The sequence below is a fragment of the Carcharodon carcharias genome, chromosome 18 (genome assembly GCF_017639515.1).
Source record: "Carcharodon carcharias isolate sCarCar2 chromosome 18, sCarCar2.pri, whole genome shotgun sequence".
NCBI lineage: Eukaryota > Metazoa > Chordata > Chondrichthyes > Lamniformes > Lamnidae > Carcharodon > Carcharodon carcharias.
Window position 1 is genome coordinate 42,055,087 of NC_054484.1, and position 27,679 is coordinate 42,082,765.

Consider the following 27,679-nt stretch of genomic DNA (forward strand, 5'->3'; position numbering starts at 1 on the left):
GAGATATGGGGCAGAACTTTTCCCCTCATTGGGCGCGCACCCGTCCCAAACAAGTATTGAGCGATAACGTTGGGCAAGCGTCCCGAAGTCATTGCATTCACTCACGATATTTCACCTGGTGAGCACACGCGAGAGGTGGTGGCACATCCGCCAACAATTAAGAGGCTTATTAAGGCCCTTAATCAATTAATTAAATAGGATTTTTTGCTGCCTGCCCAACCATTTTGTTGGCGGGCATGCGAAAAGGCCAAGCAGCCTTTGGATTTTTGAGGAAATCTCATCCACGGGCGGGATGAGGTTTCTGATGTTAATTAAAAATGAAATTAAAATATTTAAGTCTCATTTATAACATGTCCCTGCTCATGTGACTGTCACATGAGGGGACATGTTTATCTTATTTCTTAAATCGTTATTTGTACTGTTATAGATCTTCAGCTCACTGAGGCAGCTCTGTGCCTTCAGGGAGCTTTCATTGCGCACACCCGCAAACTTCTGCGCTCGCCCTCCTCCTGCCCCTGAGCGTAGCAGCACGTGATTCATGCTGCCTGGCCATTAATTGGCCAACCAGTGTGAAATCGCGGTCAGGACCCGGGCAGTGGTTGTTCCTGGGCCCATCCAATGAGGTAAAAATCCTGCCCGTGGTGCATGAGTTAGGTTTTGTGGAACTTACAATGTGATATTGTCATCCAAAAGCAATATTGATCATTATCTCAGCCATGCTACAGACACCTGCTATTACATTTAATTATACAATGTCTTGCAGTGAAAGCTCCCCTGCAAGCAAGGTTTGAAACTGTTATTGGCAAGGTTTTAGCTAAATACATCTGACTGGTTTCGTGCTTAAGAGATCTGATAAATATAACCCCAGTGTAATAATGCAGGGTCATAGTATTCACAACATTCAATTTTAAAGGTGAAAGTTCAGGAGTTTTGTTACATATGTATATATACTGTGAATGGTGGAAGTTTGGAAACAATAATTAAAAGCTATACACAATAGATCAGTCAATATCTAAAAGAGAAAAGATAGATGGATTTCTACCTGAGCAGTGAGTGTGCTTTTAGATGATGACTTCCCAAGGTGAGAAAAATGGATCTTTGGAACTGCTGACATGGTGCTACAGAAGCCAAAAGTCTTCCTGGGCATGCTTGCTGCCAGTCGCCTCTGGTGCAGCCCACACATTGCACCATCTTGAGAAGGACACTCTCGTGGGCTACCTTTGCGAGGGCCAGAAGCAACTGAATTAATTCTAACAAGATGTCAGTCTCAGCCCAACCAACTGACATGATGCCCACTTTCCAATCTTGGACCATGCAGGTCCATCCAAACAATTCATTCATCAGTCAAAGATCAAGCATTCAGCTGCAAGAGGGGCCCAGCATTGGCATTGCTTAAAAAAAAAAATCCAACTTGCAGGTAAAGTGATTTTGAATAACTTCTGCTGTTGCAAAGTGTCTGGAAAAACTGTGGAATGTTTTTGGTAGTGTTGTGGTGAGTTCCTGGATTTGGCAACAGGCATGAAGGTTGCAGTGACATCTGGGTCAGCAGCATGACAGGGAGATGGATAGAGGCTGTCGAAGGGTGTAAGCTCTGCATGTGCTCTCTGCCAACTTGGAACTGGAGCCCTCCATGCTCTTCGATTAGTGACGGAAGGTTGTCTGGCAGGCCGACAAATGCACTCAGCATCTCGATGTGCATGCCCATCAGCACTCTTCTGCTGATGTCCTTATCTGAGCCTCCGCTAGCAGAACACATCTGCAACCTTGCTGTCCAATGAGCTAGCATGAAAACTATCCATTATCCTTGGCCTGGCTGCAGACACACTTGTGCCTGGTGAATCACCAAAACCTGATTCCAACTCTATACTGACCTTTAAAGTACATGAGGGCCAGTATCCAAGCTGGTGGCTGCGAGCGTCAGATCAAATCATGGCCCTTTTTTTGCTCCGTGCTGTACGTTTGCTTTTTCTGGTATTCAATAAAAAGGATTGGGAATTCTGAAACGGTTAATGAGGTAGAAGCATTCTGTTGTGAACAAATCTTTCGTATTAAATCATCAACATCAGTACGTAGTTGCCAGGGAAAATTGCTGGAATCCAGAGCTGATTGTGTAATATGCTGTGTGACAGTAGCTTATTCTTTAGTTGGTCTCAGATTGTTGGCAGTAAGTTAAATATAAACAACTGCTTTGTCCTTGTGTTACTCAAGAATTGGGGTGTTGGTAATCATATCACTAAGCAGGCCAACAGACATGATATAGCTAATATTTTAAGCAGGTTGAGAGTCCAGTTTATTCCTAAGCTTGAATTTCAGCAGAGGAACAACATATAAAAAACATACTTCAAGAAAGAAACAACAAAGTAGATGCTTGTGAACAAGCCTTAGCCTGTTTGTTCCTGAGACATGGTGCACTGCAACAGCTTTTGACTCTTTTTTTAAAACATTTTATGTATGACCATTGATGGTCAGGTTCAGGTCCTGAGATTTGAAACGTTTTTCCAGTTTTGCTGCTGCAGTGGAATACTGGGGAAGTGGAATGTTTTCATTTGTGCACCCATGGTCATCAACAAGCATACCTAGGTGAGGAATTAACACAGCCACATGCTCAATCATCTGCACTCTGGCCCCACATAATTGAAAGGGTTCAAAAGTTAGGCAGCATTAATTTAAAGCAAAGGAAATTGGGAAGCATTACACACAAATGGTACTTTTTTGAAGATGGGTAAATCATTGAAGCAAATGATACAAATAGAGTTGGGGGAAAAACTGGGTGTTGTAGTGAGATAAGAGTTAATGAGGTTGAATTCCCATGGAGGCTCTCCCAGTTGCCTTCGGAAACTTGGCACTTCCAAACCCACGGCCGCTGCTATCTAGAAGGGCAAGGGCAGCAGACACATGGGAGCACCACCACCTGGAAATTCCCTTCCAAGCCACTAACCATCCTGACTTAGAAATATATCGCCGTTCCTTCTCTGTCACTGGGTCAAAATCATGGAACTCTCTTCCTAACAGCTTTGTTGGTGTACCAACACCACATGGACAGCAGCGGTCCAAGAAGGCAGCTCACCACCAACTTCTCAAGGGTAATTAGGGATGGGCTATAAAAGCTGGCCTAGTCAGCGATGCCCACATCCCATGAATGAATAATAAAAAAAAAATTCTCCAGGTTTCTGCAGAGCTTTTACTGCTTAATCCAGTGCTTTCATGGCCTGCTTTTTAAGCAGTATGTTCTGTTACTGCACCAAAGTTCCTGAATGAATTTTCCAACCACTTTTTCCTGCACTGACCCTCCCACCTCATTCACCTACCAGCCCTCCACATCCCTGTCTCATTCCCCCTTATTATATATCATTGCTGGACACTAGGAGACCAGATCATCTTAGAAAACCAATGTTGCTGGACCAGACTCAACACATCAAGTAATTCAAACGCACAAAATAGAGAATTAGTTGAGGGGGTGTGGAATCGACACTGGTAGATTTTAGCAGTTTCTGAAAGCCAGCAAACTAGTTAAATTGTCAAGCCCCTTTTAAAGTGCTACAGGAATCCCCTGCACCTCCATTGGCAGTACATTTTAGTATCGACAGGAAACTTCATCAGGATGGGGTGGAGGACGTGGGTCACTCAGGTGGGCAGAAATATTGTTGTTCCAGAAAATCTTAACTGCCCTAACACACAATTTGTGCATTTTAAATGCTGATTGTGTGCCGCATTATCTCGTGAGTTCAGCCAAAGTTCTGTGCAATGGAGCCTAGGCAATTATAACAATTTTAAGCTACATGCTTCCTGACTAAAAGTACTGTGTGAGCAAATTATGGTACATTGGCTAGTTTGTGAATGTTCACCTAAATGTCTTGAAACCACATTCTACTGCTATTCATTTCTGCAGGGGTTCTCCTGATTGTCCACTTTAACTTCAGCAGATCCATGGATGACCCATTTCTCCCAGAGTTATAGAAGACGCTTGGGGAAATTCTGCCCTGGCATATTTAAGTTACTATGATCTGTGCCTAATAATCTGATACTTGAAAAACAATGGCAAGGATTTTAATTTTCTTTCTGACAGAATTATGATGATGGTGACACCTACCTGGATTCTAATGAGTTCCTGAAATTCGTAGAACACAACGAGACCGTTATCAACATTACCTCGTACACTGAGCAGGATGACACCAAACTTCTTCGGTGAGGCATGAAACAAGGGGAATGCTGCTGGACTATCTGACTTGGTGATAGAGCTAAATGATTTGATTGGAGTTATGGGATAGCCTGGCAACTGAAAAAAATTTGAAGGTATTAAGTCATGTAGCAGCAGGTGACACAAGGGAAGGAAAATTAAAAATAATGAGGGGTGAATTTGTTTACTTAGTGTCACTTGAAGCGGTGCTATGCAGACTTACTTAGGCTGATTCCCTGGGGGCAGAAAGTGCTTGGGCTACTACCTGCATAGCATGCACGACGTTCCACCTGATATCATTGAAGAACACCACATTTGTCATGCAGGGATTGGCTTATGGAATTCTCTGCTCCTGTAGAATCATCATAGTCTGCATAGCATCACTTGAAGCAGCGCAATGCGAGTGAACATTTCCCTTTGGAAGTTTAGCAATGCCAGCTGAAATCCTGTGAGGATGCATTTATTCACAGAATGTCAGAACCAAAACTGCTTCTTGCATATTCATTTATAAAAAAATAAAATTTGACAATTCTATAAAACTTTCAGATTTACATAGCTGTGCTAATTGGCCTCAAGAAACTGTTAATTGGCTGGAACACAGCAGAACGAGCTCAACTTAGACTGGAACCTGGAAACACAGGGTCCGAATATTCACTGTGAGTTTTCCCCAGGGTCTTGTTTTGAAGCAGCACTTGCATCTTCCCCAAACATGGTCCCCAGTGTCTGAAAGGGCGTAGCTGGGGAAGGGAACTCCCAGCTAGAAAGTTGCCTCAGCCTGTGATCCACAGGTGGCCCCTAGGCAGGCATGTAAGTCATTGGAAGTAAGGCCCACATGCACATGGACCACAGAGACAAAAGGCAGGCAAAGTTAAGAAATCCGCTTCTTCAAAAGGCATCTACCTACCGAAGTCTATTTTAGTGGCAGGCCTTTGTTGCAATACCAACCCTTATTCACCCCACCCCACTCCCACCACACCTGTCCAGCCAGCAGGTATTGAGATATAACTACAGTGGCACAGCTGTGCCAGCTTTCTGTAAAAGGAAGGTGAACCAACTCCTTACTCCAGACACTGACGTGGTGAGGAGCAGCAAATCCTAGTGGGCTGACCCTGCCACTTCTGTTGGGATCCAAGGCTCACAGATGTTTGCAGCCGTCATACGGTTTTTCTTTGTTTGGGAGATTTAAGTTTTAAAATTAGATATTATGGATGAGTTTCTAAATTGATGTTTGGTGTAATCAGCAGTGTTGCTCATATTCTAAGGTAGACTGACGAATGCACCCTTTTTTGTAGGGGTCTCTGTGTGGATGCACTGATTGAGCTTTCTGATGAGAATGCTGACTGGAAACTCAGCTTCAATGAGTTCTTGAATTGCCTGAATCCTGGTTTTGTCCCTCCTGAGAAAAGTAAGTACAAACTGGCATCAATAATGCACAGGATAATCTTTTGTATTTATTCTTTCTCCATCTGCCTTCGAAATTCCTCACCTTATTCCCCCTGTAGTGTGTAATTCCTGATCTCACCCAGGTGGAAGCTTGGACATTGAGTTAATAAACTCAATTTTTTTCATAATCAACGCTGATCTTGAGCTTACCTGATCTCTAACTAGGGACACTGCATAGGTGTGAGGAGCAGCAACGCTACCTAGTTTAGCCCATTGCTAACCTGAGTTTTGAGACCAATTGGAGGCATCGCCCCTTTCAGGTCCCTGTACTAGGCCATGTATGTATTTACCCAGTCAGTGATCAGGGGCTGCGCATTGCTCACCACCACCCCACCCCCCATTACCCAACCGGTCGCAACCCAACTGACTTACAAAAAATAAAGCCATCCCACAGCGATGACACGCCTAACAATCAGAGAGTGGGACTTCAGCGCTTCAGTGGGAGGAAGTCCCATCCTTGAGCTGCCAGGCAATCTGATTGGCCGGCAGCTTTAGCAGTCCCAGCAGCACCAGAACTCAGTAGTGGATGCTGCTGGGACTGCAGTGAAGCCCCAGGAAGAAGAGCAATGGATCCTGGACTAAGGTAAGGCCCAAGCTTTTAGAGTAGGAAGGGATCGTGTAGCCTAGGGAGGGGAGCATTGGGGGGGTGGGGGGGAGCGTCAGTGAACAGATTTTGGAGGCCAGGTGGGGAAGCACAAAGCAGGGATATCATCTTGGGGTGGGTAGGTCGAGGGGGTGCCTTGATAAGCACAGGGCATCCAGTAAAGATGCACAGCCCCTGCCTTCCTGTTTTTTCACCTCAGATGGTGAAAAGGCAAATTCCCCACTCTTGCCCCCCTGCCTACACCAACCGTACTATGGCACGGGCAACGTAATACTAGGGTCAGTTGGCTTGTTAGCAAGCTCAATTGCCCGTTAATGATTTTTTTTCAAATTGCCGGCCAGGCTGCTGATTTCAGCCCTGCCCCACCTACCATTTTATGGTGAGTGGGTTAGGGATGGGTGGAAAAGTAGACACAAGCCACCCATCATATTTTACATGCCCCCCCACCCCCAATCGCCAAGAATATGCCCAACGGTTGGCCTTAAAATCCAGCCCCAGGAGGGCTACACTGATCATGTTCAGTCATACCTTTAAAGAAAAGTTCAGTTGGAAGGAAGAATATTCCATTTCTTGGTTGCACTTCTTTCAGTGAGGAACCAAAAGGCTTAAGAATCAAACATTTAGCCTCTGGCAACTTTACAAAAGTTTGGACCTTTTTTTAGGTGTTTTACCGTACAATGAAGGGCACACGTGCTGTTTATCCATTTTCACCTGGTACATCCCCCCCACTTCCCAGTGCATACATATTTACTGCTCAAAAGGCAAGTTGGAGGGGTTGTTGCGATAAACTGAGTGTAGCCCTTTTGGATTTTTGCTCTCACCTGTGGGGAGAAGTGGGGAGATAGTTGGTCCCTATCAACCCAGTACAGTGCATCTAACATTATAGAGTGAGCGAGGATTTGAAATTAGGAATTTCTACTCTGCAACATATTCTAACACTCACAGCATACTACTTCTAAAATACAGGCTTTAAATGGAAGCTTTTATGGAAAATGTCATTCAAGCTAGCTCATTATACTTTAAAATTCAATGCCATTTCCTGCCTGTCACTAAACTGACTTGTCTCTGGGTGATGTTCTATGGTTTATCGCCTGGCGTGGCCTGTCATTAGAATTGTTTTTTCTTTTCAAATATTTCAGAGCTGCCAAGCTGCTGGATAATTGTAGAACTAAAATGTTACAGAGGATTGTGTCTCGGGTCAATCTTTGAACAATCCAATTTGCCCCAGTGCAGTAATGTCTGGTGTCAGCTGATTGTATGGTGTCATGGCCACAGCCACCTGTGGTGTGGGTTGAAGAACTTTCCTGGCTGAAAGAGATTGAATGAGGAGAGAAAAATAGAGGGAGGGTGAGAATCGAGAGACTAGAAAAAGGTGGGAAAAGAAAACAACACATCAGTAGAACTGCTTTTTGCAGTGATTTTAAATTAGTGCACCCGCTGGTGATGGTTCTTATATTTGTCCAAAGCTACATATATCACAGCCTCTAGATGGTGCTAGATAGGAATATATGAATTCAAGCATTCTGTCTATTAGTGACACGTCAACTTTAAACTTATTGATGGCTTGCCTGAAAAGCGAGATTAAGAGGTTTGATAGGGAAGTGTCAGATTTAGTAATGCCACGTTATTGACAAGGCTCTAGGCATAAAGTTGCTGTTTCCAGTTTTCAATATCATTCGATAATATTTGAGCAAAATAAAGTTTCTGCTGCACTCCTGCATCAGGCTCCCTGGGCCAGGTTTTCATCTCTTCGTGGAGGCGGCAATTGGCTTGCAGAACTAGGGTTTCTTTGCAAGCTAAACAATTTTCCTTTGTCTCATCGACCCCACAGTATTTTCGTGTAGTCTTTTTCACAGTTTAAGAAGTCCTTGCGCAAAACACGTGTGACATTGGGGTCACCATTTTAAAAGGTAGAGAAAATGTTTTTCCCAGCGCATGTAATTCTCCTCCCCGATTGCGTGTTTTCCATGTATAGTGGAAGCAGATACATCGTCTACATGTCTGGAGGTAGTTTTATTTCAAGTGCAGAGAGACAGCAAGCGTAGACCAGTCTACTATGCCTCTAGGTCACTAACAGAGACGGAACACGATATGCCATGATCGAAAAAGAAGCATTGGGCATTCAGAAAATTTCAGACTATGTTATGGGATTGTGTTTCAAAATTGAAAGACCATAAGCCACTAGTCACCCTTCTGAACATGAAAGAAGTTGGAAAGATGCCACCCAGTGGTTCATATTAAGATTGATTTATGACTGAGACGTGAGATTATGTGCAAGGGAAGTATTAGGGGAGGCAGTAGCGTAGTGGCATTGTCACTGGACTAGTATTCCAGAGACCCAGTGTAATGCTCTGGGGAGCTGAGTTCGAAATTTACACTTCATCGGGGAGGTTGAAGCATACACATCCTTAATCACTCAGCACTTAGCAATTATTGCAAAAAAAAGTTGCAGGAAATAAAACGACGAGATGAAGAATGTCCCCAACTCCAAGAATGTTGTCCGGTTGGACGGCCAGACTATATCCCCGCTAATCCGATATTATAGCTGTTCGTTGACGATTTATTAGTCTTCAACAAGAGAATAGTCATACCAAGAACACTTTGGCTTCTTCAAAGACTTCACCAAGGTCATCTAGGAATAGCAAAACGTCGTGCAAGAGCACAGCAATCAGTCTGGTGGCCAGGCATTACTCACCCGAGAGAAGAACTTGTACTGTAAACAGCAAAGAACAAAAAAAAACACTTCTACTTTTCCATCAACACCATGGGATGCCTGGAAATTGACATTTGAGCTTAGGGGGAAAGTCTTCCTTATTGTCATTGATTACTACTCACAGTGGATTGAAATAAACAGATTGCATAGTATCACAGTAGAAGCAGTCATTCAATCCCTCAGAAGGATTTATGCATGGCATCCTGGATAACGTAGTGTCTGACAATGGGCCACAATTTGCTAATGAACTATTCCACAATCTCACAAATGAATATGGCTTTGTTCATATAACCAGTTCACCTTGCTATCCTCAAGCAAATGGATAGCTTGACTGAGGGGTACGACCTGTCAGAGATTTATTGAAGAAAAACAAAGATCTTAATTTAGTTCTTCTGAGTTATTGAACCTCACTATCAGAGTTACCACATGATAGGAGATTGAGAACCCAGTGTCACCATGAATGACCACAGGAAGGTAAATCAGTGTGAGGAAGATCAGAGAAACAGTCAGGCTCAGATCTTAATCACAGGCATTTAGAGCACTAGTTACCAGTGCTGAAGCCCAGGGAGAGAGTATGGGTCCAAGACCAACGGAAGGAAGGCACAATCATTGAAAAAACTCCACAGGATTGAGACAGGCACGGGTATCATAAGGAGAAACCTCAGCACCTTAATATCCTTGGAGATAAAGACAACAGAAACTTGGGCTTACGGCACATATCCTGATAAAGAAGAAATACTTACTGCAAGCTCTCCAGCCACCCAGGAGAAGAACACTCATGCTGACAGAAAGGAGAGTACAGAATTTCCCTGATCTCATTCTGAGATCAGGGAGATTGGTCACAGCACCTCAAGAGACCCCTGTGAAATCTGAGGGCATGGTAAAAGATGTTTTACCTGCCAGCCGCAGTGGCGGATTTTCCCATCTCATAAATGATGCAGTCACGGGAAACGGCAGATCGCTGGCAGCTGGCCTCCGATTTGCCTGCCATGCCGCTACCTTGCCCATTCTGGGCGCCATTTTTAAACTGCAGCCATGCGCACAGTCATCGCTGCTTGCAGCCCAGATCTCCTCCAGTGAAGACATAGCCCCCAAAGCCAAGAAGAGTGCAGCCCCATGATTTAATGACGCACCCTGGGATGCCTTTTGGACACCGTGGAGGCCCACCGCAATGTCCCCTCTGGCTGCAGGAGGCCCATGAGTCTCAGCACTCCAGTTTGGGAGGTGGTCTGTGTCAACGTTGCACACTAGGTCGGCTATCCAGTACAGAAAAAGGATCTCATCCGTGCCACCAGGGTAAGTCAACCATCTCATCACTCACACTTCACACATTCACAAGCCCATCACATATTCACTGGCATCTCGCTCACTGCCAGTTCAAGGGATATCACCACTCACTCTCTCGCACACACCCTCACATCTCCATTTGGCCTCCCCTCCTCTGGAGATCGCCTCCTCATCCCATCCATGGCTCCACTCAGCACACACACACACCTGGCATCCTTCTCATTTGGCCTGGCACGTGCCTTGCTCACACACTCTCCATCCGTGTTTATGCAGAACAAGATTGCACGCAATCAACAAGAGAGGTTACGGACCGGGGATGGAGTGCTGGACATGAAGGTCATCACTCCGTTCAAGAGTCGCGCATTGGAGCTGGCTGGAGAGGATGTGGACCATTCCTGCAGTGATGGTGAGATCAATGGCAAGCATCCATGTGAGGATCCTGCATTATATCATCCCTGTGTGAACACTACTCTGAGTCCACTGTTGTGTGTGTAACACGGCTGCCAAGCATTAATAATCTCCATTTCTCTCCTAGGCACATCTGACACGTCACCCTCAGGCAACCTTGACTCCGACCCTAGCGTTGAGAGTACCTTGAATGGGGACCTTGAGGGCAGCACTGTTGAAGACCCAAAACAAAAACAGAATTACCTGGAAAAACTCAGCAGGTCTGGCAGCATCGGCGGAGAAGAACAAAGTTGACGTTTCAAGTCCTCATGACCCTTCAACAGAACTAAGTCAAAATAGGAGAGGGGTGAACTATAAGCTCTTATATTTCAACCTTCCACCCCTCCTATTTTTACTTAGTTCTATTGAAGGGTCACGAGGACTCGAAACATCAACTTTGTTCTTCTCCGCCGATGCTGCCAGACCTGCTGAGTTTTTCCAGGTATTTCTGTTTTTGTTTTGGATTTCCAGCATCCGCAGTTTTTTGTTTTTATCTCTGTTGAAGATCCATCATGGCACTCATCCACACCCTCCACCAGCTCAGCAACACACACTTTGGTGGGACCTATGAGGTGGGGCTGGCCCCCTCATCTCTTCAGCATCTCTGTTCAGTGACGGTATAGTCCTGAAGGGGGCAGGTGCTGAAGGCTGCCAAAGGATCAGGTGCGTTTAAAGTTTCACGGCTAAACTCCGTGATATCGCCCTGATCACAGAGCACAAGCAAGCTACCCTCAGCCGGACAGAAGTCAGACGTTCAGAATTAACACGAAGATTTATGGAGTGTCCTCAAGCATGTGGTCATCATCATTGTCCTCCTGGAATCCTGCAGCTATTTAGGGCCTCCTCTGCGTCTCCGTAACATGAGCCTGAGCACTGAGGGTATGTGCACTGCCATCAGTCACACAGGAGCCAAACGTTTATAGGTGTAAGTTGAGGATATCAGGACTGTCTTCACTGCACCTCGTCATCATCCTCCACAAATCTTGCAGCCAACAGGGCCTCCTGAGCACGTCTGCCTCATCTGGCTAGTGTTACGGCCTCATCACCAGCATCCTTGCCTTTGAGTAATCAAGTCACCCTAATCCCCATCAATGTCCTCATCAAAAGAGACGTGTAGCTCTTCCATTGCCTCCTCAGCCAAAGCCTCCCCTGGTTACGGTGCCAGGTTGTGGAGTGCACAGCAAGCGACGATGGTGCGCAATACCCTCGGTGGACTGTATTGCAGTGCTCCACCAGACCTGTCGAAACACCAGAACCTCATTTTCAATACACCTATCATTTGCTGCACCACAGTTTGGGTTGTAGCATGAGCCCCGTTGTACCATCTCTCTGCTGCAGTCTGAGGCCGCCACACGGGCGTCACCAACCATGTCCTTTGTGGGTAACCCTTGTCCCCAAGGAGTCAACCCTGCAGCCTCTGTGAACCCTGGAAGATGTCAGGGATCTGAACCTGCTAAGAATGTAAGAGTCGTGGACGCTCCCTGGGAATTGTGCACAGACCTGTAGGATGCATTTGTGGTGGTTGTAGACCACCTGAACATTCAACAAGTAGAAGCCCTTGCGGTTGACATAGTTGACTACTTCCTGCCATGGAGATCTAAGTGCCACATGAGTGCAGTCGATGGTACCCTGCACCTGTGGGAAACCGGAAATCGCTGCAAATCTCAGCACTCTTGCTTCCTGGCTTGCCTGATCCCGATCAAAATGCACAATGTTCTGTGCCTTCACGAAGATGGTGACCATGACCTCCTAGATACACTTCTGTTTGGAGACTTGCGAGATCCTGCACAGGTCACCTGTGGAGCCCTGGAAGGAGCCACTGGCATAAAAATTGATCGCTGCAGCCACTTTCATGGCCACTGGCAGTGGATAACCTCCATGTCCCCATGGCGCCAAATCCTGCCTCAGGTGGCATATGTGATCAACCAATTCCCTAGACATGTGCAGTCTTCAGCGACACTGGTTCTCAGTAATCTGCAGGAATGACAAGTGCCGTCTATAGACCCTGGGTCTAGCGAGGTACCTACGAGCGACGGCTTGCTGTGGATCTTCAGCTGCAAGTGCAGGAGGCCTTGCCGCCCCTTCATCTTGAGGGTGGTGCTCCTCCCATTTACAAGCCAAGCGCCTCCGTTGTTTCCTCTTCCTCCTCCTCCTCCTCTGCTCCCTGTAAGCCATGAGGCTTATCGCTAAATCACCAGGCTCCATGACCCTGATGTTCTCCTCCTGCAGGGTTTGGGAGAATACGCAATCCCCAAAACCCTCATCTAGATCGTGAGCACACAAAGAAACATTACAAACCTTTAAAAGACATGTCCCCTCATTCGAGGCATGACCACTTCTGCCAGGTTGGAAAGAGAGCAGAATTGAAGTGGAGCAACTTTCTTCCAGCACTTATTTCAACTTTTAAAACCATAAAGCCTGCCTGCCAGCCAAGAGATTCCCTACCAGGGAGGGGGAAGTGTAAGGAGTCTTTGCAGGCCACCCCAGCACAGCTGCAGGCCTGACACCAACAAATCTCCATTGCAACCTCATCAGCAGTCCGGTTTCCCCTTTGCAAATCACCATTTCATCATGGGTGCAGCATAGTAGTGAAATGTCTTGTTCTCCATGTGCACGGGTCCAGGAGCGGGGGGAACCAAGATGCTGAGTATCTGTAAGAAGGAGGCGTGAATGTTGAGGCAGTACCCATCCGAAAGGGTAAACATGAACGGGGTAGCTTACCTGAACATGACAGAGGCAATGTCAGAGGAGGCTGTGTCTGTCCCGAAAGATGGTGGCTGAGTTTTGCATCCTTCTGAAACTGGACCAGCAGCCAAGACCAAACACATACTCTCTTGTGACCTTGAAAGGGACCATGACTCTCAATTCTCTCGCTAGCTGGCTATTCCAAGGCTCTGCAGTAGACCTTTGGAATTTCATATTCAGCATCACATAGTTGCATGCATAGAGTCACCAATGCCCTTTTTTGCCAGAGTGGGGCAGTTTCTCTCGTTCAAGACAAGACGGTGTCCTTGCTTAGACCTGGCAAGCAGATGGTGCGTCTGGTGGAGGGGCTGAGGAATCAGAGGATGGTGGGATTCCCTCAAAATGCATGGTTCGCTCACCCTCCTGTTCTGTTTGTTCAGCCCTTGCTGTGTTTTTTTAAAAATCCATTCATGGGATGTGGGCTTTGCTGGCTGGGCCAGCATTTATTGCCCATTCCTCGTTGCCCTTGAAAAGGTGGTGGTGAGCTGCCTTCTTGAACCGCTGCAGTCCATGTGGTGTAGGCAAACCCACAGTGCGGTTAGGAAGGGAGTTCCAGAATTTTGACCCAGTGACAGCGAAGGAATGGTTATATATTTCCATGTTGGGTTGGTGAGTGACCTGGAGGGGAACATCCAGGCGGTGGTGTTCCCATCCATCTGCTGCCCTTGTCCTTCTGGATGGTAGCAGTTGTCAGTTTGGAAGGTGCTGTCTAAGGAGACTTGGTGAGTTTGTGCAGTGAATCTTGTAGATGGTACACACTGCTGCCACTATGCATCAGTGGTGGTGGGAGTGAATGTTTGTGGATGTGGGCTGCTTTGTCCTGGACGATGTCAAACTTTTTGGGTGTTGTGGGAGCTGCATTCATCCAGGCAATTGTGCCTTTGGGGAGTCAGGAGGTGAATTACTCATCGCAGGATTCCTGGCCTCTGACCTGCTCTTGAAGCCACAGTATTTATATGGCTAGTCCAGTTCAGTGGTCAATGGTAACCCCCAGGAATTTGATAACAGGGGATTCAGTGATGGTAATGCCATTGAACATCAAGGGGCGATGGTTGGATTCTCTCTTTTTGGAGATGGTCATTGCCTGGGCACTTGTGCGGCACAAATGTTACTTACCACTTGTCGGCCCAAGCCTGGATATTGTCCAGGTCTTGCTGCATTTGAACATGGACTGCTTCAGTATCTGAGGAGTCGTGAATGGTGCTGAACATTGTGCAATCATCAGCGAACATCCCACTTCTGACCTTCTGATAGAAGGAAGGTCATTGATGAAGCAGCCAAAGGTGGTTGGGCAAAGGACACTGAATGGCCGCACGGGGTATGTCCATAGGCGCAACTGCCACCCACTCTAACCACCAGTCTGCCACCCATTAGATAATCCTGTTCAGTGACCCGAGCTCCTCTCCCAGCACTGCTACGGAGCTAGTGCCACTGTGTAGGAGATCTTGCACATCTTGCAGGCACTACATGTGCTGCTGCATGAGACTGGCCACTCTCTCATAGCCTTTAACACCTCCTGCACACTGGTTCTGTGCTCTTCACTCAGCGCTCCCCACTCTATATCTGCTCTTAAACCCACCAGAGTGTGTCTGCTGCCTGGGAAGGCACCCTGGGACAAGTATGCCTCGTCCTTGTGGGGGTTGGGACCACAGCTCTGGGACCTGAAAAAGTACATCAGGCAGTCATGATATCAGGACATTCCCAATGACCTTCTTCCAAAACCATGCTTAAACTGGGTTTGTTACTAGTTGATGCTTCCCTGACACATTCATAACTTAGAGTCATCCATCACCATTAGCACCCAGGATGCCGCTCCTTCCCCCTCCCACCTGGTCAGTCCTCGCCACCACCTGTGATAACCCGTCCGCCCATAGCCATGGTCACCTGGGTGGGGGGCCTCGCAGTCGCCCACATTCTGATGGCAGAATCTGAGCTATTGCTGTTACCCTCTCATCCACAGCTCTGACCTTTTTCAGATTTGAGGTCCCATGCCTGGTCCTGGCCATCCTCCTGGTGTTGTGGGCCCTCTTCTCCTGAAAGGAAAAGAGGGAAAGGGTGGTGTGCAGGCTCATCATGGCATGGAACTTGGAGTTGTCTCCAAGATATCTCAAATATCCCTTCCACAATGTCCTCCATTCACATGTACATTATTTGCTTTGCCTTGGCCGTGGACACATGCGGTTATTGTGCTGCTAAGCATCCTGTGCCCTATGTCCTCCTGAAGCCAGCTATGCTTCAACAGCAAGGCCAGGCTGCATGCATAATAGGAACATCTCACCTCAACATAGGGCAGAAGGTCACTGAAGTGGTTATGGCATTGGATCCAGCTTTGGTGGTGGTAGCCCAATGTGCTGACCACCTCAGCAGTCTTGAGCTAGTCTGCCTTGGTGGCAGCTGGGACTTGAGGGAGATCAGGATATCCCTGTGGGCCTGCAGCAGTCTCTTTTAGTTTATGTTTGGAGAACCTGGGCACGGCTTCCTCCCAGGGCTCCTGGCTACTCTGGGCGTGGCCATCCAAGAATATTGGAAAAGGAGGCACATGAGTTGGTATGTGTGATTGTCATGGCTTTCCATGATCTGAACTTCATGGGATTAAGTGGTCATGAGAGGAAAGTGCCAATCTATGGGTGGCATGGGAGGAAAGGGTTTGGCTGGCATAGCCTTGGTGGCCTACGTGCTGCGTAGCAAATGACAGTGTGCTGTGTTCTCTGAAGGAGAATGTATTAATATGGGTGTTGTAGGTGAGAGAGGGTCTGAGTTGGAGTGAGGGGTGCAGCAGGTGAACTGTGCTTTTGTGGCAACTTGCTGCTGCATGATGTTTCTATAAAAGTCAAGAGAGTTGGTGAGCAACAAAAGACTGGTCCCGCAGGATTCTCAAAGGGTAGGATAGAGTGGCATCATTAGCTTAGAACACTGAATGCATTAATATATGTTGGTTTAACTGAGGGTATGCAGTTAATGGGTCTGCTCACACAGGGAAACAAATGTTTCAGCCAAAATCAAACTACAGAGTACCTACAGTGCAAGGGTCACAGGACACCTCCAGTGAAGGGCAGGGCTGTCTCTGGGCAGATATTAGCTTTTGGTTCCTTTTACTGCTCTTTTATTGGGCAGAGGACAGGAAGCACCCATCCTGTCCCCCAACCTCTTGCGTCCCCAGCTGCGAGGCCACATCCAATGGCAATTTGCAAACTGCATATGGAACCCGCCCCTTGCTTGGAAACGCAAAAATCCCAAGCAAAGACAGCCATGACTTTCTGGAAACCTCAAAAATGTCTGACTCTCATTTTGCGAGCCTGAGAGGAAAATCCAGATAACCTTCAGCCCCCTATCTTTAGCAACGCAACCACAGAGAGATGACCATACTTTACAGTGCAGAACATTGAAGACTGTTCAGAGGTTTCCTTCTTGACTAGAGAGTGTAGTGGTTTAATTTTATACCCCAACTGTACTTCATGTCCATTGGGTTTCTACAGCCTTTCATGGGCAAATCAGACAAGCTAAGGACTCCTTGTTGCCAGTTGCTTGGTTTACATGAGTTGTCTGAATATTGAAATAAAAGTGACCTTTCTTTATTGTGTCATAGAATGTGCCTTGGAAGATGAAACCTATGAAGATGGAGCTGAGACTACAGTGGAGTGTAACCGATGTGTCTGTGCCTGCGGCAACTGGGTGTGTACTGCTATGACCTGTGACGGTGAGTTGAAATATTATCCCAGGAATAATACTGATATTGTTCTATTCCAGGATTCTCAGGTAAGGAGAGGCGGTATCAAATTTCCTCCTCCTTCCCCACATATATCTGCATACAGAACCAAAATAAGCCTGTGCTTAGATAGCTTCAGGTGGAATAGGGAACAATGAGTTGCTTTGGAGGAGGTAAAAAATAAGTTGTTTTGTGCAAATATTGAGGATTAATGAGCGCAATACTGTTACTAATTTTTAAAATTCATTTTGGGATGTGGGTGTTGCTGGCAAGGGCCAGCAATTATTGCCAATCTCTAACTACCCTTCAGAAGATGGTGGTGAGCCACCTTTTTAATCACGGCAGGTGTAGGTAGGCCTTCAGTGATCTTAGATAGGGAGTTACAGTATTTTGATCTAGTGAAGGTACAGCAAAATATTTCCAAGTCAGAATGGTGTGTGACATAGGACGGAATTTTCTGTGCCTGCTGGCATTGGGCATGCTTGGCAACATAAGCGAATGATATGGCGGGAAGGCCAAAAATTGGTTTTACAACATCGTGAACCCAGTTTGCGATTGTCCATTCAGCCCATCGATGGTGGGCCATGTTTCCCGCCATCGGATATCGGGAACCTCATTGTAATACATCTGCATATCAGTATAAGGCTAGCCCGTTGGACTCATCTCATTCCACCACCCCCCCACACTGGATCATTCGCCCATGTCAGCATGATTGCACTCCGATGTGTTTCCTAACAGCACATATGTGACGTGCACCTGGTGAGCTGCACTTCGCTTGGGACTTCAAATTTTGTTTGCTAATCTTGCCTCAGATATCACTCGCAGTCATCAGCGCCAGGCTTTGCAAACGTGCACCACAGCACTTTTAGGGGAGCTCATGGTATGTCTCTGCCTACCAGACCAGCCTTTGTACGGCTGCAGGGCTATGGCTTGCTTGTGGAAGGGGAAGAAGTGGCCTCGGGCAAGGGAAGAGGCTGTGGGTTGAGGGCTGTACTGGGGGAAGAGGGTATGCCAAGGTTTGTGTGGGGACACAAGTTGATCTGTACAAGTGGCATCAAGGCGGTGAGTGCTGAGAAGGCAGTCTCCAGAACAGACGAGGCCAGATGGAGATATGAGGTGTGTGTGAAAGAGTGAGTGGTGATTTCCCTTGAGCTGGCAGTGAGTGAGATGCCAGTGAATGTGTGACGGGCTTGAGTGTGTGAGTTTAGAGTGATGAGATGATTGCCATATCCTGGCTGCCTGGCTGCACGGATGAGATCATTCATCTTCTATCTGCATTGGTTGGCCACCCTCTTTTGTGCAACATCAACACTGATCACCGGTGCCTTCATCTGCCAAGCCAGAATGGTTAAGTTGCTGTCCCTCCTGCGGCCCAAGCAGAGGTAGAGGACATCATGACGGGCCTCCACAGCGTCCAAAAGGTGCTCGAGGGATGTGTCACTAAACCTGGGGGCTGCAGTTGTCTTGCCTTTCGGGACCATGTCTTATTTGCAGCAGCCCTGGGCTGGAAGCACTGAGGTGTGTGCATGGCTGCACTTTAAATGTGGTGCCCGGTGTGATGAAGGGGCGTGAATTGGAGCCCGCCCGCCATTGAAACGGCGTGTTTCCCGGGAATGCATAATTAATTCATTGGGTTTGGGATGAAACAGCGCGGGAAGCCACCAATGCCGCTGGCAGGTAAATTGTCGTTTCCCTTGGAGTGGAATTTGGTGGGAGTTGTTCCCATACACCTATCCTTGTTTTTTCCATTTCACTTTAAGATGATCCAATAAAGCAGCAACAGGAAATCCAAGCAGATCAAAATTATTTTTCTAAAAACGTACAAGAGCAGTGGGTGATAAAGTAATTTTTGAGGTTGAGATGACTTTTTGAGCAAGAGTGCTATATATTCATTTCCTCTAAATATTACGGGAGCCCAAGGATTTATGAGGGCTTTCACCTAGAGACAAAAAATAATGACATTCCGCAGAGCTGCACAATTCAGGGCAAAGAACATTTGAACAGTTTGGAAGTGGAGTTGGGTGGGGGCAGAATGGGAGGAGCTGCTATTTAATTATTTCCCTTGGCATTGGGAACCACAGAGTACCTGAGCATTTCCAAGAATAAATTTATGCTGCACAGAGACACAGGCCAGAAGGTAAATAACTTTTTATATTGGTGACTGAAAGAAATGCATTTAAACTGAGGAGTGTTAAAAATTGAGTTTTGGAGAGAGGGAATCAGCCTGATGGAATTGAGGGGAACTCGATAACATCACCAACAGGGAAAATGCATATCACACGTCTTACCTGTTAGATACTACTACCACCCCACCCCAATCCCCAGTTTGGGAACCTTTGTTTTAAAATCCAGCATTTAAAAAAGATAATCTGTCCTATAGATTACATTTAGCAATGATATCTTCCTGTTGTTCTTTCCACGTGTTATTGGACTTAAATAATCTAGAAAAGTTATTGGCCTTAAATAGTCTAGAAAAGCCATCAAAATGGCTGCTGTATTTCCTACATTACAACATATACGACACTTCAAAAGCATTTCATTAACTGTAAAGGGCCAACATTTTCTTTCCTTCCTACCTAGCTATCCACCCACATACACCATAAAATGACCAACACTGAGACCTGACTAATCTGGTAGTTGTTAATGAGTAGTTGTGGCACAAACTTGCCATTAGGTAACTAAAAGGTGCTAGATATATTGCAACTTTAAACCCCTCCAGCCATCCAGACAGCGCAGCAAGGGCTGAACAATAAGAGCAGGAGGTTGAGGGATCCAAGCATTTTGAGGGAATCTCTCTGGCCTCTGATTCCTCAGCCCTTCAGCCGGATGCATCGTCTGCTAGCCGGGTCCAAGCGAAGACAGCTGTCTCAGCAGAGCTGCAGGTAGTACAGTACAAGGGAGGGCCGCAACAGGTCCCTGCATGATGAAACTGTGTATATTTATAGATAGAATCTCTGCATCACCAATTCTCTATTACTGCATTTTTTTAAAATTACCTTTTCACTTTATTGTCCTCTTTTTCCATGTCACTTCTTTGTCTTACATTGCCTCTTTCTCGGATGACTCTTGCTTTCTTCTTTGGCTTTCTCAATGAAGGTAAAAATAAGGACCTCCCTGAGGAGCAGCCACAAGCTACTACAGATGATGAGATGACTGAGGAGGATTGGACAAAGTACGTCCATGAACTCAACAAGCAGCAGGTTAGTACAACAGCAGTCTGAGACTTAAAGGCTCAATAGTAGTTCAGGGAAGGTTGGTCTCCTCTCCATGCACCTCAAATCCTATTCCCAATGAATGCATGCCTGAGTTATATCCCTTCTAAATCAATACTTTGTGTCGGTGTTCACAAGTGAGAGGGACGACATGGGTATGGAAATCAGGCAGAAGGACTGTGATATAATTGAAGAAATTAGCATAGAAGGGGAGGAGGTTCTAAGTGCTCTAGCAGGCTTAAAAGTAGATAAATCTCCAGGCCCGGATGAAATGTATCCCAGGGTGTTGAGTGAGGCAAGGGAGGAGATAGAAGGGGCACTGGCAATAATTTTTAATACCTCTCTGGTTACAGGAGAAGTGCCAGAGGACTGGAAGACAGCCAATGTACCGTTATTAAAGAAGGGAGGAAGGGATAAACCAGGGAACTACAGGCCAGTCAGTCTAACCTCAGTGGTGGGGAAATTATTGGAAGCAATTCTGAGGGACAGAATTAATCTACACTTGGAGAAGCAGGGATTAATCAAGGATAGTCAGCATGGTTTTGTTAAGGGGAGGTCATGTCTGACCAATTTGATTGAATTTTTCAAAGAGGTGACCAGGTGTGTAGATAAGGGCATTTGACATAGTCTACTTGGACTTCAGAAAGGCTTTTGATAAGGTCTCACATGGGAGACTGATAATGAAGGTAAGAGCCCATGGGATCCAAGGCAATTTGGCAAATTGGATCCAGAATTGGCTGAGTGGCAGGAAGCAGAGGGTGATGGTCGAAGGGTGTTTTTGTGACTGGATGCCTGTGTCCAGTGGGGTTCCACAGGGATTGGTGTTGGGTCCCTTGCTGTTTGTGGTATATATAAACGATTTAGACTTGAATGCAGGAGGGTTGATCAGTAAGTTCACGGATGACACGAAAATTGGCAGGGTGATAAATAGTGAGGAGGATAGCCTTAGATTGCAGGAGGACATAGACGAGCTGGTCAGATGGGCTGATCAGTGGTAAATGGAATTTAATCTGGAAAAGTGTGAGGTGATGCACTTGGGCAGGACAAACAAAGCACAGGAATACATGATGAATGGGAGGACTCTGGGAAGTACTGAGGATCAGAGGGACCTGGGTGTACATGTCCACCGGTACCTTAAGGTAGCGGGACAGGTGGATAAGGTGGTTAAGAAGGCATATGGGATACTTGCCTTTATTAGCCGAGGCATAGAACGTAAGAGTAGGGAGGTTATGCTGGAACTGTATAAAACACTGGTTAGGCCACAGCTAGAGTATTGCATGCAGTTCTGGAATCCACATTATAGAAAGGATGTGATGCACCAGAGAGAGTGCAGAGGAGATTTACCAGGATGTTGCCTGGGCTGGAGAGTTTTAGTTACGAGGAGAGATTGGATAGACTGGGGTTATTTTCCCTGGAGCAGAGGAGATTGAGGGGGAGTCATGATTGAGGTGTATAAAATTATGAGGGGCATAGATAGGGTTGACGGGAAGGAATTTTTCCCCTTGGTGGAGGGATCAATAACCACGGTCATAGACTTAAGGTAAGGGGCAAGAGGTTTATAGGGGATGTGAGGAAGAATCTTTTCACCCAGGGGGTGGTGGGAATCTGGAACTCACTGCCTGAAAGGGTGGTAGAGGCAAATACCCTCAAAACATTTAAGAAGAATTTGGATGTGCACATGCGATGCCATGGCATACAAAGCTATGGGCCTAGTGCTGGAAAATGAGATTAGAATAGTTAGGTACTTGTTTGACCGGCGCAGACTCGATGGGCCGAAGGGCCTTTTTCTGTGCTGTAGACCTGTTTGACCATTCCAGGTCTGTCCATAAGCTGTTCCAATGAGTGACAATTCCCAATTAATACTAATCGGTGTGAGAAATTATACAATTAGGAAGCGTTTGTGTTGCCAAGATAATTAATATCAAGTATGAAAATTCTACTGGTGTAGATCAAAATTTGTATTTTATCTGTATGCTAATTATGTCAAATATTCAATAATAACAGCTTTCTCCTTCAAAGTATTATGCTGATGATAAATAATAGTCAAAGCCAATGTAAATGGCTGCTAAATACTTCAATTTAATATTATTGGCTCATAAAACCAGAGAGCTATTCCTTTCATGACCTGTACACAATGGAGAATGCAGGGAAGTCACTTTCTGTGAGTACCCATTGATAAAAATGATTTTCATGTAACAAAAGCATGAGCATAATTGCAATCTTCCCTCTCTGAATAGCACTTGGTGAAAGACTCTTATCACCATTAGCTCATTGTGTTTAGGGTAATATATTCGCATGGATAGAGGATTGGCTAACTAACAGAGAGGGTTGGAATAAGCGGATCATTTTCAGATTGGCAAACTGTGGGGTGCCCCAACTATTTACAATCTATATTAATGTCTTGGATGAAAGGACTGAATGTATTATAGCCAAATTTGCTAACGTTACAAAGTTAGGGAGGAAAGCAAGTTGTGAGTAAATCACGAAGAGTCTGCAAATGGATATAGATAGATTGAGTGGGCAAAAATATGAGCAGGTGGAGTAAATATGGAAAATGTGACGTTGTCCACTTTGACGGGAAGAATAGAAAAGCAGATAACTGGAGAGAGACTGCAGAATGCTGCTGTATTTAGGGATCTGGGTGTCAGCTTGCATGAATCTCAAAAAATCAACATGTAGGTATATCAAATAATTAGGAAGGCAGATGCAATCTTAGCCTTTATTGCAAAGGGGTTGAAGTATAAAAGTAGTACAGCTGTACAGGGCGTTGGTGAGACCACACCTAGAGTACTGCGTACAGTATTGGTCTCCTTATTTAAGGAAGTATACTTGCATTGGAAGCAGCTCAGAGCATGTTCACTAAGTTGATTCCTGGGGTGAAGGAATTGCCTTATGGGGAAATTTTGGGCCTATACCCAGAGTTTAAAAGAATGAGAGGTGATCTTATTCAAACATACAAGATTCTGAAGGGGCTTGACAGGGGAAATTACTGAGGATGTTTCCCCTCGTGAGGGAATCTAGAACTAGGGAACGTTGTTTAAAATAAGGGGTCTCCCGTATAAGACGGAGCAGAGGAGGAATTTCTTCTCCTGGAGGATCATTAATTTTTGGAACTCTCTTCCACAGAGAACAGTGGAGGCTGAGTCATTAAATATATTCAAAGCTGAGTTAGACAGATCTGCGAAAGAGTCGAGGGGTAATGGGTGGGGGGGAGGGGTTAGGGTGCCATGATCTTATCGAATGGCAGAGCAGGCTGAAGGGGTGAAATGACCTACTCCAGCTCTCCTGATTTTGTGTTCTTATGTTTTTTGTCACACGCCATTAGAGACTGATTGATTGTGTAGTTGCAGTAGTGATTCCAAAGTACTTTATAGTGGTGGTATCCACTGTGATGGTAGATAAAGTTTTAAAGTGCTGGGAGGGTTCAAACTTGAAAAGACCCTATTATTGCCTATAGCAACTATTATTGAACAGTTTAGTTTTGAAGTGTACAATCACATTGCTATATTTTAGATGCAACTGTCTTACCTATATTTTTCATATCTAAAACAGCCTATTGCATCAAAGACTTGATGCAAAATAGCTAAATTAAGGCTTTAGAATGTTGCAAATTTATCTCTGACCTTTCCAGCCTGGCTGCTCAGGAAAGCACTAATGAGCTTATTTTTCTATCTTATTTAGGAGACTGCTGAGAAGGCTAAGAAAGTGAATGCAAAGGACATCTAAAAATACAGGGTTTGGAAGAGAAACAAAGTTGATCTTTTTTCTAACCTGTTTCTCTCCATTCAGCCTACCAGTAACACTTGGAACTTCAACAATCACTACTAAATATATATACACATTATAAACAGTATTTTTGGGCTTTATGTCGGGGATGAAGGGAGTCCTTGATTTTATTCAAACAGACTTCTTGTAATGTACTGTAATGTTTAGTAAAAGAGCTAGCCATAAATGGTAAACTGTTGGTTTGAATTGCAAAAGCTACATAGTCCTGTGATGGAAGATGGTGAAAAACATATTCTCCCCTCCTTTTTAGTTACCCATGTTCCTCTATTACACACACAGCCAGAAGTGAAGCTTCCTTGGACAGCACCCCTGGACCAGAATTCTAGATTCTGGATTAAAGTTTCCCAGTGAGGCCTAAAATTCAGGCAGCAACTTTGATCAGAGTGATGGAGTCAAAATTACTGATAAGATTGGTTTGTTATTAGAACACACAGAATTGTGGATATTTCGTGACCTTCAGCTGGCAGCTTTCAGTGACACGGAGCCAAAGTTGTGGTGTCATTTCCTGATGCTCTTTGATAACCAAACCCTTCAATTAACCCAGAATTCTGGTGCCAAAAAATCTCTGACGATAGAAGCAAGTTAATACAAGAAAAATTAGGTAATTTAAAGTTACATAATTTTTCTTACGCATAAATATCTAAAATATTAACTATAAATATGTATTAAGGACGTTATAATGACTAAAGTGATTCAAAAACCTGGCAAAGTCTGTTTGGCTGTGGCTGTGTCGCACTTTGGGATCCCTTCAGTTTAGATGCTAGAGTCTATGTATTATTTTTGGTGTTTATAAACATATTAGGGCGGGAGTTCCATCTGCCTGTCAATTGTACCACTGCCCCAGGGAAATTCTTAAGGTCAGCCTTACTTTTGGAGGGTTTCAGCCTGTGCACAGAACACACTGAAGGGGAGGTGAAGAAAAACCTTCAAATCATAAGTTTCTGGATCCTACAGCAGCTTAAGGAGGTCATCCTCCTTAATGCCAGAGAAAAACAATTGCCTTTTGTTAATTCATGTGCACGGTGCCAATCAATCACCTCATGATTGATTGCTACCCACTGAGTGGGCCTCTCAATTTTTTTAAAGACCTCCTGAGCAAAGCTGAAACACTGTTACATTTTGACATTACTAAGCTGTTAGTATCGTCATGATAATAATGATTGAAAATGTAATGTGTGGTGTCATTTTTCCACTCCTGCCCTTTTTGGTTCCCTATCCATATCTTTTTGGCCATGCGTTTTGGTATCCAACAGGAATAACACCAGATCACTACAAGGGCAGAAATGGGCAGGTACCAAATAGTCCCAGCTGATTCCTGCCAGCCTGGCTGGTGCCTGAAGATTTAGCTCAGTAGATTCTTCCCCATGGTCTGTAGGTCATGTAGAGAAATATGGGGAATGTAACTTTAGCCATCTTCCCCAAAGGTTTACAAGCACTCTGTTGACATTTCATAAAGGTGCTACTATGTTCCTTCTTTCCTTAATTTTTGTTATTTACAGTTTTTTTATAATCTCTGGAGTGTCCAAAATTTTATTTAAACTCTTGTGTGTTATAAAGAGCATCCACAAAGTTGAACGTAAAAGCTTGAGTGCCTAAGGATAGATTGGAAATCCTATAGAAGTTGGTGGTGACAGGCTATGTTAGGGTGTCAAATTGCCATGGTGTAGACAAAAAGGGGGAAACTGCCTTATACCAGTATGCTCTGGAGCTGCTGAGATCCATTTGAAATACTTCTGAATAACCTGTAAAAGGCAAGATGTCTGCCAGGAAATGCTGTTGTTTCAAATGTTTCCTCTGCATTTGGGAAAGTGTGTTCAGCATTGCAGCATGAAACTGCAAATATTATTGCAATAGTTAAAAATCTTGATAGAATTTTCCAATACTTGCAATCTATCTGGGTTTCTCCAGCTAATGCCAGTTGTCAGGAGATAAGGGTCTTCTACTATATGTAGAAGTTTCATGCAACTTTGGAGGTGACCCCAAAGAGGCGATAATCAGAAGGATGCTTAAAGTGAGAATGTCGTAGTTTCAGGAAGCCAAGATGAAGATGGGAAGAAGCACTTTTAAATGCCTTTGGGTTGTTTTTCTAAAGGTTAGATCAGCCATAGTATCCATGCATTATCCTAATAACAATTAATTTGATTGCTTGGAAAAAAACAGTATTCATCGTATTTCAGTTTGCTTTTCATCTTATTCTCTGAAACTGGTTCGCTGACAATGTGGTTAATGAATCTGGTTGAATATTAACAAGACAAACCCGCCCCCAACCCCCGAGCAGATAAATAGAAGACCTTGCCTGAAAAATAGATACTTAATCAGTTTTTGTATCCCAGCATCTGTCAGAACTTCATGAAGTGTCAAGTTGCACATGTTTGCACCATATATTTCTTACTCTCAATGTTGTTAATTGTTATAGGCTCTAAGACTGTATTTCTGTGACCTTGTTTTGAACTACTACCTTATTGAACCATAAGAGAAATATTGTATACTCCGTGACCAAACTGTCGTAAGAGGATTTCACGTATTGTAGTTTCCTTTTGTACTTACTGGCATTTTTGGGCTTAATGTCAATAAATTTTCTTATAAAAATTTTTTTTAAATCATGATTTCAGTTATTGAAAAAGCAAAATGACTCTTATGCTTTAAATGTATTATTCGTTTACAATATATTTAGGATAGAAATTTGTCTTGGATGATGGGCATTATTGGATCAGCCACCCATATTCACAGCACCTGACATTCAGTTGCACTGCAGTCAATGGGATTAAATATTGGGCACTGAGTATAAAAATGGCTGTACTGATACTGCCTATTTTGCACCACCACTTGAAACAAATTTCTACCCCGCTGTTTCACCTGATGAGTATGAAACAGTCAACATCAGGGTAGCTACACTGGTAAAACTAGCTTATTGTGTCTATTCTGTGTCAGTTCCTCCTCTAAGCTCTGTATCATGTGTTGAAGAGAGTAAAATCTATGTTTTGTGCCCTGGACAAGTTTGTCTTTTTTAGCTTTATATCTTCAACTATTGCCTGTGGAATTTAATACAGACACTCCTGTGACTGTTCTGAACCAAAGATCCTATACACAATGTATAAGTCATGGAAATAATGAAATCTGATAAAAGGCTACACAGATAGTGAGCTAATCATTAACACACACGGCAATAGACTGATGTGTAGATAATCACCTGTTAAGGAAAAGAAAGGGAAAAAAATTAAGGTTTAATGTTTTTAAAGTTCATTTTGAGGCCAGAGTGACCTAAAGATGAATTAAAAACTCTACCAGATAAAATTGGGGTAATTTCACGGGGTCATTCCTGTACTCACTGACTACACTGGCCCCTGGTCTGTCAATGCATAATTTTAAAATTCTCATCATAGTATTTCCCCATCCCACCGCTGTAACCCCGACAACCTCCCCCCCCACTCAGCCCACCCCACAGTCCTGCGAAATCTTTGCACTCCTCCAATTCCAGTCTCTTGTAGATCGCCAGATTTAATCAGTCCATTATTGGTGGCTGTGCTTTCAGATGTAACAGAGCTCTAGAATTCTCTTC

General features: G+C 44.8%; 1 protein-coding gene across 1 annotated transcript in view; it reads left to right on the forward strand.

The window, feature by feature from the left end:
* fstl1b (follistatin-like 1b) overlaps positions 1 to 26,709 on the forward strand; it is a 121,055-nt gene extending 94,346 nt beyond the window's left edge. The window contains exons 7-11 of the mRNA XM_041211654.1: positions 4,067 to 4,185; positions 5,470 to 5,582; positions 17,003 to 17,113; positions 20,219 to 20,322; positions 24,016 to 26,709. Coding sequence (XP_041067588.1) covers positions 4,067 to 4,185; positions 5,470 to 5,582; positions 17,003 to 17,113; positions 20,219 to 20,322; positions 24,016 to 24,060 — 492 coding nt within the window. The 3' untranslated portion in view covers positions 24,061 to 26,709. The remainder of the gene's footprint in view (positions 1 to 4,066; positions 4,186 to 5,469; positions 5,583 to 17,002; positions 17,114 to 20,218; positions 20,323 to 24,015) is intronic.
* Positions 26,710 to 27,679: the final 970 nt, after the last annotated feature.